The sequence below is a fragment of the Urocitellus parryii genome, unplaced genomic scaffold (genome assembly GCF_045843805.1).
Source record: "Urocitellus parryii isolate mUroPar1 unplaced genomic scaffold, mUroPar1.hap1 Scaffold_48, whole genome shotgun sequence".
NCBI lineage: Eukaryota > Metazoa > Chordata > Mammalia > Rodentia > Sciuridae > Urocitellus > Urocitellus parryii.
The window spans coordinates 3,596,296-3,611,321 of NW_027554049.1; the positions used below are offsets into that span (position 1 = coordinate 3,596,296).

The window sequence follows — 15,026 nt, forward strand, 5'->3', positions numbered from 1 at the left end:
GCTATTTTTTAGTCTTTTGGGTATAGTCCAATGAGAGAGATAGCTGGTTCAAATGGTGGTTCCATTCCCAGTTTTCCAAGAATTCTCCATACTGCTTTCCATATTGCCTGCACCAATTTCCAGTCTCACCAGCAATGAATGAGTGTGCCTTTTCCCCCACATCCTCACCAACACTTATTGTTGTTTGTCTTCATAAAAACTGCCAATCTGACTGGAGTGAAATTACAGCTTAGAGTAGTTTTATTTGCATTTCTCTAATTGCTCGATATCATGAACATTTTCTCATATATTTATTGATTAGTTTTCTGTTTGTGTTCTTGACAGGTGACAACTTCATGACCTGGGTTGTACTCTCAGCATTTGTTCTTTTAGAGATAAGAGAAAGCTGAAGCCTTGCCTGCTGGGATCCTACATAGTGTTTGGGAGTTGAATGTTGGAGGTGAGATTGCACTCACACCCCCAATGTCCTCCAACTACCTTCCCTTTATTCCTTAAACTCCTCAGGGAAAAAGCCCTGATACTGACTTCCCTCTATATTTCCTGGAAGGACCAACAACACTCAGAAAAACTGCATAAACACTTTTGCTTTGCTATTTATTTATTTTGTCGTGCTATACCTAGCTAACCCAGGACCTTTGGTGTGTCAGACAAGTGCTCTACCAATAAGCCTCATCCAGTTCTTGGAAATTATTTTTAATAGAGTTCATTTATTAGAATATTTATTTATTTTTGGGTTCATAACTTATATTACAATTAATTAATTTATTTTAAAATTAATTTTCTATTTTTTGTGGTGGTTTATTCTGTTAAGAGAAATTTCTTAACTAGTAAAATATTTTTAACATTTTTGGCTCTGCTGGGGATGAGCCTAGGGCCTCACTCATACCACTTCACCTCTGGCTCATTAATAAATCCCATTAGGTCCTGAGTTTTCAATCCTTTATAGGACATAATGAGTTAGCATGCATATTCCTAAAGAGTAAATCCAAGGAGGCTGCTCTGGAGGAGGGTTTGGTGCACGCCTTCCCACCCCTGCTCTGGGTTTGTGGGGCTTACTTAGGCAAATGGAGCAGCTGAGGAGAAGGCAGTTATTGGGGGCTGTCTGGGTTGGCCTCATTCTGTGTGCTCCTCTTCCCTGCTAAACATGCAGGTCATGGAAATTTCTGCTTCAGAAACTAGCTTGCATTCCTGACTTTTCTCTTTTGAACCAAGTCCCTGGTGGTGAGTCCAAGCCGGACTTTGTGGCTTACTGTCCCTCCTGTCTGGTGCCTTGATCCTTTGGCATTTTGCCTGGTGCCTCCTTGCCAGGACGTGGAGGCAGTACCGAACAAGCACACTAGAACAAAGCTCAGAAGCGCTAGTTGCTCGACTACTATGTGTGAACTGCAGGCTGGACCTGAGCAAGGATCCATAGTTGTGGCCTCGCTCAAGGCAGGACGTGCATTCGGGGTCTGGGACTAGTGGCTGGGGCCACAATGACACAAGACCGATCCAGATGGCTACTCCTCATCGTGAACCCACAGCAAACTTGGCCAAGCCACTTGCACCCACCGTCACTCTTTTGCTGGTGGTTCTGGGATGTCAGGAGCCCTCCCTGCATGGGCAAAGATGTCTGTACAATATATGGACAGTAGGATCTGTAGCAGGTCATGTTGACTCCCATTAGAAATTTAGAATATTCCAATTCACTTAAACGGACACTTTTTGCTGCAGGTGACTGGGATGCAGATATCCATGCCTTGAGTTGCTGCTGCTTTACTGAGAGGACCCACAGGGGTGGACAGAGGAACTTCTAGAATTCAGCTTGTCCCATGGGCACCTCACTATTCTTCCAGCTTTCAGTGCATGAAAGAGAGTGGGACCCAGTTTTTCTGGACCACAGCTATGCCAAGCCATGGAATGCCAAACCAGATGCCAGTAGTGCCCACCCCACCTGCATGACCTTTGTTACTCCCCTGAAGCAGCACCAGGATACCATGTGAGTTTGGGTTTCTTTCCTAAAGGCTACTACTGCTAGAACTGGGAAGTAAGTACTTTCATGGGGGTGACTGGGAGGGTGCTGTGTGGGAAGCTTGCATGTTAATTTGGGCATCTGTGACGAGCACATACAAATATCAGGCCTAAATGTGGACATTTGCATTGAAGACTTCTCCTAAGAAAAGTTAGAAAAGCAAGACATGTAAAGGAAAATAGACAAGGGTGTCCACTTAGATAAGTCTTATATAGGGAAAAAGAAATTGAAAAGGATTAAACTGATGAAAATAAATGCTGAGATCTTGATTATAAAAGATTGCCACATACAGCAGGACACATTGGCATGTGCCTGTAATCCCAGTGGCTCTTGATGCTGAGGAAGGAGGATTGTGAGTCTAAAGCCAGCCTCAGCAACATAGCAAGACCCTAAAGAAAACATAAAATGGACTGGAGATATTGCTCAGTGGTTAAGTACCTAGTGGGTTCAATGCCTGGTAACAGAAAAAAAAAGATTGCCACACAGGCCATGTATGATTTCACATGCCTGTAATCCCAGAAATTTGGGAGGTAGCAATTCCAAGGCCAACCTCCACAATTTAGGGAGAACCTGTCTCAACATAAAAAGGACTGGATTGTAGCTCAATGGTAAGGGTCCCTGGGTTGAATCCCCAGCACTATATATATAGATAAATAAATATATTAATAAATAATTGCCATACAGGTTTAGACCTGTGTCACTTTGGTGTAGTGCTGTGGTTTGCTTGACAGTGACAACAACAGTCATTTTGCATTTGCTGACCTCACACATAAATGTTAGGAGCAAATTCCCAAGACATTGCTTTCTCAATGTGACAGAACTTCCACCCATAGGTTAATCTAAAACCTTCTTAGTCTAATATTTTCAGCCAATCAGTATTATAGGGCAAGCAGCTTTCATGATATTATTATTTGATAGGAGATACAATTACATTGGCTTAAATAAACCTGTTGGCAATTGTTTTGAACTTTAAGGCAGTCTTATTTCTTACATTTTGAGATTTGTTGATATGTACTACTCTGATGATCAAATGATGCCCTTAATTATAGTATTTTGGAGACTGTTTTTTATTTTATCTAATTTTAATCTTTCCTTAAGCACAGGCTTTAGTTTTTTGCGGAGCTAGAGATCTTGTGTTTTTCCTCTTTTGATTCCACTTCACACCCACTATTGAGTCTTTTAGTTTCTTTTTTTGTAAGCAGGGATTGAATTCAGGAACATGCAATTACTGAGCCACATCCCGAGCTTCATGTTGTATTTTATTTAGAGACACGGTCTCACTGAGTCGCTTAGTTTCTCACTTTGGCTAAGGTTGGCTATGAAATTGTGATAATCCTGCCTTACTCTCCCGAGCCACTGGGATTACAGGAATGGGCCACTGTGACCAGTATTATTTGTCTTTCGTAACAAAGATGTTGGTCACTTTTTAATATCATTTTAAGTGATTTTATTTCCTTCAGCATGTACCACAGAAAGGGCAGAGATCTAGAGAGAAAGATGAGAAAGATGAATTAGGATAATTTTTTGTGGTGATAAGGTACTTATTCAATATAAAAGACATTTTTGGGTAACTAGATGATTATTAACCATGGTGTTGTATTCAGTATGTGTGGGGGTTGTCCCATTTCCTCACCTGTTTACAGTGAATGAGATGTCCCAATAGATGTGGAGATGGTCACGTTGACTCCCATGCCACTCTATGACAACAAGGTGTACAGTGTTATGAATGAGTACAACTGGCATGTCATCTTTGCCAGACTTCAGGCAGATGCCCTTCCTCCTCCAGAGGACCTGTTTTTTTCTGGACCATAGCTATGCAAAGCCATGGAGTGCTCACCCAGATGCCAGTCTTGTCCACCCCACCTGCATGCTCTTTGTCACTCCCCTGAGGCAGCACCAGAATACCATGTGAGTTTGGAATTCTTTCCTAAAGGCTACTATTGCCGGAACTGAGCAGGTGGGGATTAGAGTGGATTTTTGGAGGGATGATTGGTGGGTACTTATATGGGAAGGTTGGATGATTAATTTGTGTATTTCTGTTGAGCATATACAAATATCAGGCCTCAGTGTCAACATTTGCACTGAATAATTTTCCTGAGAAAAGTTAGAAAAACAAACATCCTAATCTCTTGGACACGGGTTATAATTTTACCTAATTTCAATCTTTCCTTAAGCAGAGGCTTTAGTTGTTTGGAGACAGAAATCTTGTATTTTGCCTTGTATTTTGCCCTTTATATTCTACTTCACCCCACCTTTGATTCTTAAAGAATTAGAGAGACCATGATGTGTTTTTTAAATTTTTTTTCCTTTTATTTTGCAGTGTTGGGGATTGAGCTCAGCCTCCAAACATAGCAACCCATGATGTGTTTTAAATACACATAGAATTGTGGTTTGCGATTCATTTCCCAATGATGTTAGAAATTTTTGTTGTATAAGACATAGGACCTGTGACTTTAGGGAATATCTAGCATAATCTTTGTTGTTGTTCTTGTTTTTGGTACTGTTTATTGAACCAGAGGCACTCCACCACTGAACCACATCCCCAGCCCATTTTTAAAAAATTTTATTTAGAGACAGGTCTTTCTAAGTTGTGTAGGGCCTTGGTAATTTACTAAGGCTGGATTTGAGGTTGTTATCCTTCTGTGGCAACCTCAGGAGCTCCAAGGATTATCTGCATGACTACGGTTCCTGGCCTCCTTAACATTTGATTCAGGTTGGCTTTTGTTATTTTTGGTTTGTTTTTGTTTTTGTTTCAATGAAAGCGGAGTAATTCTATGTTGCCCAGGTTACTCTCCAAATCCTGCACCCCAGTGACCCTCCTGGGGCTGTCTATAGACATGGACCACTGTGCTAAAACTGTAAGCTTGATGCCTCTCTCCTAAGGCATAACTGAAAAGCTCCTGAAAAAAGCATTTGAAATCTTTTCCTTTTTGTTATGTAAAGCTTCTTGCTGACATTGAAACTCCTGGATTCATACCCCATTATATTATTTTTTAATTCTTTTTTTTTCTTTTTTTAGTTGTTGATAGACCTTTATTTTATTTATTTATATACAATGCTGAGAACTGAACCCAGTGCCTCACATATGCCAAGAAAGGTTGCTACTTCTGAGCTTCAGCCCCAGCCTCATTATATTACTTTATTTTTGAGGTTCTGAGGATTGAACCCAGAGCCTTGTGCATGCTAGGCAAGCACTGAGGTACATCTCCCACACTTTTTGAAAATTTTGTAACAGGGTCTTCCTGAGTTGCTATGGTTTGGCTTGAAATTTTAATCCTCCTGCCTCAGCTACACTAGCAGTTGGAATTACAGGGGTGTGCCACCACACCTGACTTTGTGACAGTTTTTTTCTTAAAGTGAGGTCCTGTAGAGTTCATTTTGTTGGTAGTTAGAAAATTATTTCCTCATATAAACCCTGTTGCCATACATAGACCCTGAAATTTGGAATTTGGCATATTGCAGGAAATAATTTTAGGCCATTGTGGCTGGAATATAGTGGCAGGAGGGTTGTAAGTAGGAGGTAGAGAGAGGTTGGCAAAAGAAATCTCAGTTGATTATGAGTGGTATGAAGTCATTGGAGAATTTTGACCTAGGATCCAATTTGTATTTTTAGAGAATCACTTTGGATTTTTAAAAAGTAGATTATAGTATAAGAGTGGGGTTAAGAATACCAGCAATGAGGCCTCTGCAGTAGCTTGAGATGAGCTAGACATCATGATATTCTGGAAAAGGATGGGAACAGTATAAAGGAAAAGGTTCAAATAGGATCCTTCTTAGATCTTTGGCATGAATAGCTGGATGGTACCATGAATTGGGGAGACCTAGGGAGTATAGGTTTCAGATGCCAAAATTAAGAGTAATCTTGTAGGCACACATGTCCGCAAGTGTTCACTCAGTTTCTGATCTGAGAAGATAATCAGCTCTTATTCCCACTACCAAATCTACTGCACAGTTATTCACTTCATTTAACAATGATGTGATTATTCCAGTCATTGGGAATGGGTGCAGTGAGATCATTGAGGTCAAAAATTTAATATGATGTTGAGGAGATAGCTAGTAGACCCAATTGATTTGCATGCTATTTCAGGCAACAAAGATTGTACAGTGTACCTAAGGTGTTGGGGAAGGATCCCCATGGTTCTAAAATTCTCTTAGCATCATTTTAAAATGTGAAAGGTCCTTCAATGATCCATTTATATTCATTTTAGTTGTAGGCACTGCACAAAATGAGTTAGATAGAAGCTGTCTGCATAACAGGTGATCCTAGATAATCACAGACTTTTACAATCATATAGTTAAGCACAAGTTGATTTACTAATGAATTATTTAAAACTCTAGACCAGTGCTATTCAACAGAACTCTGCAGTTATAGAAATGCTGTAATCCTGTGTGGTCTGATCTGGTGGCCAGTCTGGTGAGCATTAGAAACATGTCTCGTGTGATTAGGAACTGGATTTTAAATTGATTGACACTATTTAATTTCAATTTATTTAGGTAGTTGCATGTGGCTTATAGCTTCTGTATCTGTAATAATAATTACCTTTATGTAATTAATTATTTTCTTAAGGAATATATCTTTCTTTATAAAAGCTATTGGTCACTTTTTAAACTTTAAGCTGGTTTTATATTCCTTCAGTACATACCACAGAGAGGGAAGACATCTAGAAAAATGTGAGAAAGATGACTTAGGATCAAAAATTTTTGTGGCTATAATGTGCTTATGCAATGTAAATCAGACTATGTTAAAGAGACATTTTCTGGTAACCAGGTGATTGTTAACCATGGTGTTGTTTGCAGTATTTGTAGGCTTGTCTCATTTCCTCACCTGTTTACATAGAATCAGATGTTCCAATAGATGTGGAGATGGTCACGTTGTCTCCCATGCGACTGTATGACAACCAGAAGCTGTGCTGCATGATGAACGAGTGTGAACGACACGTCATCTTTGCCAGGCCTGATTCAGATGCCCCTCCTCCACCAGAGCACTGGGAGAAGATGTCAATAGTAGGCCACTCCTCAGAGGGATGGGTTAATGTCACCATCCTTTAATAATTTTTTCATCCTCTTTAATGAGACATTTATTGTAGCTACAAAAATGAGAATTTTCTCCTATCTCTGTCTCATGACTGTCAGCTTGCTGTGCTGTGAGCTCATTGAGAGTAGGGCCTGCATCTCTGCCATCTCAGCCTCCCTATGGCATTGCCTAGCATACAGTAGGCATATAGGCAGAGTGTTTTTTCAGAGCTCAGAATAATCCATGGAGTATTGATTGAGCCCATGAGTTTGACTCTAACCTGGGCAACATGGTTCATGTTGCTGAGACTTGCCTCAAATTTGTGATCCTCCTGAATTGCAGAGATTACAGGTGTGCACTACTGTGCCTAGCTAAGAATCCTCTCTTTAAAAAAGTTTGTGGAATAAAAAAAAATTTAATTTGATGGGTGTGGCTAGTTCTGTAGCTTGCGTTATAATATAGGGCTCACCCAGACTACCGAAAATTAAATGTACATTTGTATGATTTTACATTTCTGTGGTCTATAGCTAGTAGAGTGCAAATGTTTTAGAATCACATGAAAATCCAAGAGATATTTTGAGTGGCTTTAAAAATAGATTTAAAACTGGGTGTGGTGGCATGTCTGTAATATGAGCTACTAGGGAGGCTGAGACAGGAGGTCTACATGTTTGAGGTCAGCATTGTGCTAAATAGACTCTGTCCTAAATTTTAAAAAGAAAGTGTTGAGAGTACAAGTCAGTACTAGAGTATGTCACAGCAGGCATGAGCTCTCAGGTATAATCCCCCCTATTCTCAAACAAACAAATATACAAACAAAGATTTGCAATCTCTGGTTTTGAGGGATATTTACATTCATTTTCCTGGATTTGCTGGCTAGTTTTGTTTCCCTGCCCCTGCCTCCAACAGAATCAGCATTCCTCCATTTTTCTGTTTGTTTAGCAAACATTTCCCTTTTATATAACAACTTTATTGAGGTTTATTTACACACCCTGTAATTCATCAGCTTATGTGTACTGCCAGTGCTTTTTAGTGTAAATTCAGAGTTATGCCCCCAACACCCTAGTGAGTTTGGTGAACTATTTCCTCACCTCAATAAGAAACTCAATTCCTATTATCAGTCAATCACCATTCCTCCTGACTTCACTGGTCCCTGGGAGCCACCAGTCCACTCTTTGACATAGATTTGCCTCTTTCGGACTTGAATGTATGGGATTGTGAACTGTGTGTTCTCCATGGTGGGTGGTTTGGCTTGTGCTTGGTGGAATATTTCCAAGGGTCATGCTTATTAGGCCATGTTACATCACTCCTTTCTGTTGACTGACATTCCATTGATTAGATGATCCATATTTTATTTGTCCACTGATCACTGATTGGCATTTAGGTTGTTTCTGCTTTGGCTGTTATGAAAATGATGCTGTGAACATTTGTGTACAATTGTGTGTGTGTGTGTGTGTGTGTGTGTGTGTGTTTTGCTGGGGATTGAGACCAGGGCCTTGTGCATGCTAGCCAAGTGCTCTACTGAGCTACCTCAGCAGGCCCTGTGTACAAGTTTTTGTGTAAATGTATGTGTAAAGTACCTAGGAATGGAATTGCTGGATCATATGTATATGAACTCTGTACTTAACTTCTGAGAAACTGCCAGACTGTTTGACAAAGTGGCTGCTTAGCATTTCGCTTTTGATGAAGCTGGCTTTGAACTCACGATCCTCTTGCCTCAGCCTCCCAAGCTACTGGAATTACAGGCATGAACCACCACACCCAGCTTAATACTTTACTCTATTTAAAAGAATTTTTGTAATTGTAGATGGACAGCATGGCTTTATATTTATTTGTTTTTTGTTATGATATGCTAAGGAAAAACCTGGTGCCTCACACATGCTAGGCAAGTGCTCTGTCACTGAGCTATGGCCCCAGCCCAAATTCTTTTACTTCTTATTGTATTAAATTTTCTGCGGCCTTTTTTTGTTCTGGAGTTTTAACCGCCCTAAGCAGGGCCATTGTTTTTTATTTGCGACAGGTCTTCTTATGTTGCTAAGGCTGACTTTGATCTTTAGATCCTCCTGACTCACTCAGCCTCCCTAATGCTGGGAGTACAGGTGTCACCACATTGGCCTCTGGGGTATCTTTGTTTCTTACTTTTTTTGGTACTAGGGATTGAACTCAGGGGCAGTAAAGCACTGAGTCATATCCCCAGCCCTATTTTGTATTTTATTTAGGGAGATGCTCATCACATCACCATTGCTGTGGCTAGCTTTGAACTCATGATCCTCCTGCCTCATCCTCTCGAGCTTCTGGGATTACAGGTGTGTTGCCACGACATCCAGCTCTGGAGTATCTTTCTTATTTCAATGCAGTTGCATTTTCCCACTACGTTTTAACTTTATAATTCCTTTTCCATTTTACAGAGGTTTGAAATTTTCATATAGCTACATTTATCTTCCTTTTTGTCTTCTACATTTTTTAGATCTTTTCTTATTTCATTCTTAGAAAGACCTGAATCTGAAATAGGTATATGCCTAGGTAGATTGATTACTATTTTCTACCTTGCTAGTGGTTATCTCAGCCCTATTTTTTGACTTTATTTTTACTGATAAGAAACACTACCTTGATATAAATCTTGTTTGGGGCTAGCAATCACTTATATTTAAAAAAAAATATTGAGTAGTTTTTTCCTAATGACAGGGAGAGTCAGTAAACAGATAATACTGAGTTGGTATTTTTGTGAGGGTTTTTTGTTTTGTTTTGTTTTAGTCCTTGGAATTGAATTTGACCACTAAGCCACATTTCCAGACCTATTGTTATTTTTTTATTTAGAAATATGGTGTCAAAAGTTGTGTAGTGCCTCACTATTGCTGAGGCTGGCTTTGAACTCACAATCCTCCTATCTCAGCTTCCTGAGCTGCTGGGATTACAGGTGTGCACCACTGTACCTGGCTCTGATCGGTTTTCTTCTATTGCCTTTGTTTTCATATCTATAGGAGGCTTCTTAGTCTGAATTAGAGTACCTAATTCAGATTGCCAGGAGTGGGTTGATGGGCGGGTTAACAGGATCCATAATTCAGTCTGGTTGCATTGATGTGGGGTTAAGAACTGTAGGGTAGATTCCTGATTTCAGTTTATTACTGATTTGGAGGAGAGAAAAAGTTGTCAGTAAGCAGCTGGTCATGTGTATGGTGGTGTCATATACTGGGATAACAAAATGTTAACTTATATAGGACATAAGTTTACTAATTTTGTGGCATAGAGGAAAAATTAAGAAGCATGGAAAAGGGAGAGAAATTACTGTAGGGTAGAACTGAGACCAGGAGAATAGTCACATATCTGTCATATTTTTGTTTTTAAAGCTAGTTTAAGTAGAATTCTTACCATAGTCTAAGGTTTTGGTATACTGAAATGCTTTGCTGTTTCAGGTTTTGTGAAATGTACAACCTATGCAATTCAAATTTCTCTATACGCTGGTACCCTATCTTCATTTGCTAGTGTATTTTAGCTATTAGATAAATAATTAGCTTTGGTAGCACTAAAAGACTTCATCTTTGACTGGTATTGACTTGTAGGTGATAATATACATATGTGTGCTGAGATGATTCATTGCCAGGATTGGGAACAGAATCTTGTGTCAAGTTATACTCTTTCAGAAGGGGATCAAAAAAGATTACAGAGTTTTCCTTAAATGTTGTGCATACATGAGGAGTGTCCCTAGGGTATGTCCTTAACTTCTCAGATATTCCCTTTAGGACTGACTGGACAGTGGCCCAGAACACACTATTCAACAAGATCCTCAAAGCCCTGCAGTCTGACCAACTTGCCCGCTTGGCCAACGAAGGGGTAAGAAATCAGAAATCTGCCAATGTGGGCTCTTCCTAGTTCAGGCCTTTATGACTGACTGATTTCTACCTACCTCCTATTTGCTAACTATGTGGAACTCTTGTTCCTTCTTCTTGTATTTTTCAGGCTTGTAATGAGCCAGTGCTACATCATGTAGCTGTAGACAAGTGTGCAAGGCGGGTGCAGCAGGCCCTGGCCAGTGAGAGTTGGGACACCAAGATGATCCAGTGGCTGCACATGACGCTGGTAGAGACCTTGAGTCTGCCCATGCTGGATGCATACATGGATGCTTTGCAGAAAATGAAAGGGAAGGGAAGGCTATGGTTGGTGTCTGCCCTGTCCTGGGGGCCACCAGTCCCTGTGATGCATTCAGACATGGGGTTGGGTAAAGTCTTTACGTGGTCAGTTTGGAGGGCATGGCTAGCAGGTATGCTAATAAAAATAGGAGAAAATGTCTTGTTTTTACATTTGATCTGGTGTAATATCTTTGTGCCATCTCCATAATGAGGTGCAGGGCCTAAAATCCAGAGGACTCATGGCCTGACAGCCCCTGGCTTATGTCATTACTGGATTTTGTTTTCTTGCTCCCTCTGAAGTCTAACAACCTCCATCAGACCTTGATACTTTTCATTCTCCAATCTTTAAAAACCTTTTTTTTTCTTTCTGAAAAGGATCTCTAACATGTAAAAGCTTTTTCCTTTCTCTGAGATCACTTTAACCTCTGTGGGCAGTGTGGAATTCACACAGATACTCCTTTGGAATGTAAGCATCAGTGTATTTGAAACTCATATTTATACATCTGCGAGGTCACATCTTTGGTGGACAGGAAAAGAACAGGATATGGTTTAATTCGTGATATATATACACTATTGTTGGATATGTTTTTAGAACATAATAGTAGGCTTCATTAACAAGCCACACTTGAAGGATGTACTTTAGAATAAAATGCAGGGTTTATTTAAATTTTCTTATTTATATAAGAATACAATTTCTTTATTTTGTTTATTTGTTTTTATGGAGTCCTAAGGATTGAACCGAGGGCCTCATATGTGCAAGGCAAGTGCTATGCCACTGAGCCAAAATACCAGCCCAGAAAAAGCAATTTAAAAAAAATTATATATATATTTTTTTCAGCAAATAGTCACTAGAAATTTTAGAAAATGCAGAAATACATAAGGAAAAAGTCATGCATAGTTCCACAGGAATTCTATGAACATTTGGCATGTTCATATCATCATACAGCCTTTTATATAGTGCTGTATATATTTTGTTTATATGTAGAATTTTAGCAAAATCCTTTTGTTCCTTGCTTTCTCTGTCTCTTCTGTCTTTCTCTATCTCTCAGTACTAGGGATTGAACCAAAGGATGCTGTATCACTGACCTGTATTTTATTTATTTACATTTTGAGACTGAGTCTCACAGCTCAGGCTGGCCTCAAGCTTATCATCCTTCACATCACTGTGATGACAGCATGGCCACCATGCCTGGTGCTAATTATTTCTGTGGGTTGTATATTGTCTAGTATGTATTTGAAATTAACCCATGGTGGGCATGGTGGTACACACATGTAATCCCAGCAGCTTGGGAGGCTGAAACAGGAGGATTTCAAGTTCAAAGCCAGCCTCAAGCAACTATTGAGGCTTCAAGAAACTTCAGTAAGACCATATAAAAATAGAAAATAAAAATTGATGATGTGTCTCTGTCTTTATGCATCCCTGAGTTCAATCAATGGTACCAAAAAAAAAAAGAAAAAGAAAATAATCCTAGATATTCAGTCAGGTGGATATATTATTTAACTGCTCCCTAACATATACTTTTAGATTGTTTATGTATTTTGATTGTTATTAACAGATAATATGTCACTGGGTATATATTATTTTTGATATAATTTCTTGTTTTGGAACCAGGAATTGATCCAAGGGACACTTAACCACTGAGCCACATCAGGCCTTTTTAAATTTTTGAGACAGGTTCTTCTTGCTCAGTTGCTTAGGGCCTCACTCATTTTCTGAGGCTGGTTTGAACTTGCAATCCTCCTGCCTCTACCTCTCAAGGTGCTGGGAATACAGGTGTGTTCCACCATACCTGGATTGATATAATTCCTTTTAGAAGGTTCTCTAGTGAAATTGTTTGGTACAGGGATGGGGATAAACTTAGGATCCAGATGCATTTCACCAGATTGATTTCAAAAGGAGCATACACACTGTCCTTGCATTCTGGGGGCTTACTTTTCATGCAGCCACTTATTTGTGCCTTTGCTACACACTGAAGCATCTCAAACTTTGTCTTTCTAGATCCCAACCTTGATTGACCGCATGCTTGTGTCACCCAACACAAAGACTGGGGCCAAAGGAACTGAGGTCTGATTGCTGCTGCTGAAAAGGCCCTGGGACCCTGCTGCAGGGATGCTTCCTCATGACAAGCCAGTGAGTTGAGGGGCTCAGGCTTAAGTGTGGCAGTGAGATGTTCTGACTTCTAGCCTGTAGCCCTGGCTGGAGGAAGGTGTAACCTTTTCCCTTAACCACTTGTTTATTAGTGCCTAACAGTTCTGTAAGCAATGGGTCATGGGTGGGTGAGCAGCCATAAAAGCCACTCCTGATGGTTGTGGGTGAGCCACTCACTCACCAGGTGGGATTTTCTCTTTGCAGAGGAAACTCCCTGGCTCTCCTCTGATTCTTATCACCTCCTCAGGCCCCTCTAACTCTGCATTCCCCACCTCACACTGCCACCCACTTCTGGAAATCTCAGCTGTGCTGCTTAGGCAAGGTTTGTTGGGGGCAAGAGGACGTCTCCACATGGGAATAAGATCTAGGAGGATGGAAGAGAAGAAACACAGGAGGGTGTAAAAATGGATGAACTTGAAATGTAGAGCATCCCGTGACTCTTAATTGGTGTTCAGATACCACTTTCTGCAAGGTTGAGGGATTCAGAGTAGGTTAAGTAGAATGGAGAGATTTGAACCTAGCACTTTGGCATGGCACCCTTCCTTCCTTTAGGTTATCCCTGTCGCCACCCATCTGACAAAAAATGGCAGTGGAGTGGGTCTTCTGCAGTGCCTTGAGCATATGATAGGGGCAGTGAGGAGCAAAGTTTTGGAGGTGAGAATGAGCCTTTCTTGGGCAACCATGGCACACCCTGGGTGACTCTGGTACACCCAGTGTGGTGGGGTGTTTATACCTGTCTGCAGCCTCCTTCTGACTGTCTTCTTTCCCTTCCTCTGAAGATTCACCTCCATTTCCCACACAAACCCATCATTTTAATTGGCCGGAACATGGGAGCTTTGGTGGCCTGTCAGGTAAGTGGTTTCTGTCTTATTTGGAGGTGTCTTGTGGGGCAGTACTGCCTGCTTATGATGGCCATCAAGGCCTTGACTTGTGTTTCAAGCCCAGTGCTAGATGCTTACCTGATGATTGCATTTTAAACTGTAGAAAACAAACTTTAGTGTTTTTTTTTCACTTTATTGTGGAAATTTTTCAGCAGGACCTAAAGTAGAGAGAAGCTAGTAAGTACACCACAGGGCCCCTTGCCCAACTTTACCTATAACCAACTCATGGTAGGCTTGCTTCATCTTTCCCCTTCCTGCTTCCTTTCCCACTCAGGTTAATTTGAAGGAAATCCCAATATATTATCTTTTATTTATGTACATCAATCAGCATTTCAAAAAACAACAACAAAAAAAAAACAACTCCTGAGTTACTTTTTTCCCACATGTAAGTACCATTTAATTTGCCCAACTGAAAAAATAAATCTCATAGGCACAAATCAATAGCTCTGGAATTTCATGTTGTGTTCATATTCTGTCACTTTATAAGATATTGAGGAGTTTTTCCTTTGTCTTACATTGTGTGTCCACTAGTTTGTGTAAGTGCCCCTGACATGTCCAGAGCCCCAGTGCTGTCCAGTCTAGTGGAGTAGATACCTAGAGCCCAGAGAGGAAGACCACATTCACCTGACTCCTGCTCCCAGGGACGTGAAATTAGCAGCTGTTCCACAAAATCTGGGATGTCTGGAGCAGAGAGATTCTATTCTACTTAAGGGAAAAAGGCAATGCATTTACCATTTTATGAACTCTTGGTGGAGAAAAGTCGGCCTAGCAGGTTGACAAGGTTGAAGTGAGAAACCTCCCATCATGTGCCATCTGAGGACCTGACTTCCCTTCATAGTAGCTCTCA

General features: G+C 40.4%; 1 protein-coding gene across 1 annotated transcript in view; it reads left to right on the forward strand.

The window, feature by feature from the left end:
* The first annotated feature begins 1,775 nt into the window (after nt 1-1,775).
* LOC144252570 (KAT8 regulatory NSL complex subunit 3-like) overlaps nt 1,776-15,026 on the forward strand; it is a 162,727-nt gene continuing 149,476 nt past the window's right edge. The window contains 9 exon segments of the mRNA XM_077794812.1: nt 1,776-1,976; nt 6,845-7,008; nt 10,763-10,853; nt 10,980-11,180; nt 13,149-13,280; nt 13,503-13,583; nt 13,585-13,620; nt 13,851-13,952; nt 14,078-14,149. Of these exon segments, the coding sequence (XP_077650938.1) occupies nt 1,812-1,976; nt 6,845-7,008; nt 10,763-10,853; nt 10,980-11,180; nt 13,149-13,280; nt 13,503-13,583; nt 13,585-13,620; nt 13,851-13,952; nt 14,078-14,149 (1,044 nt within the window). The 5' untranslated portion in view covers nt 1,776-1,811.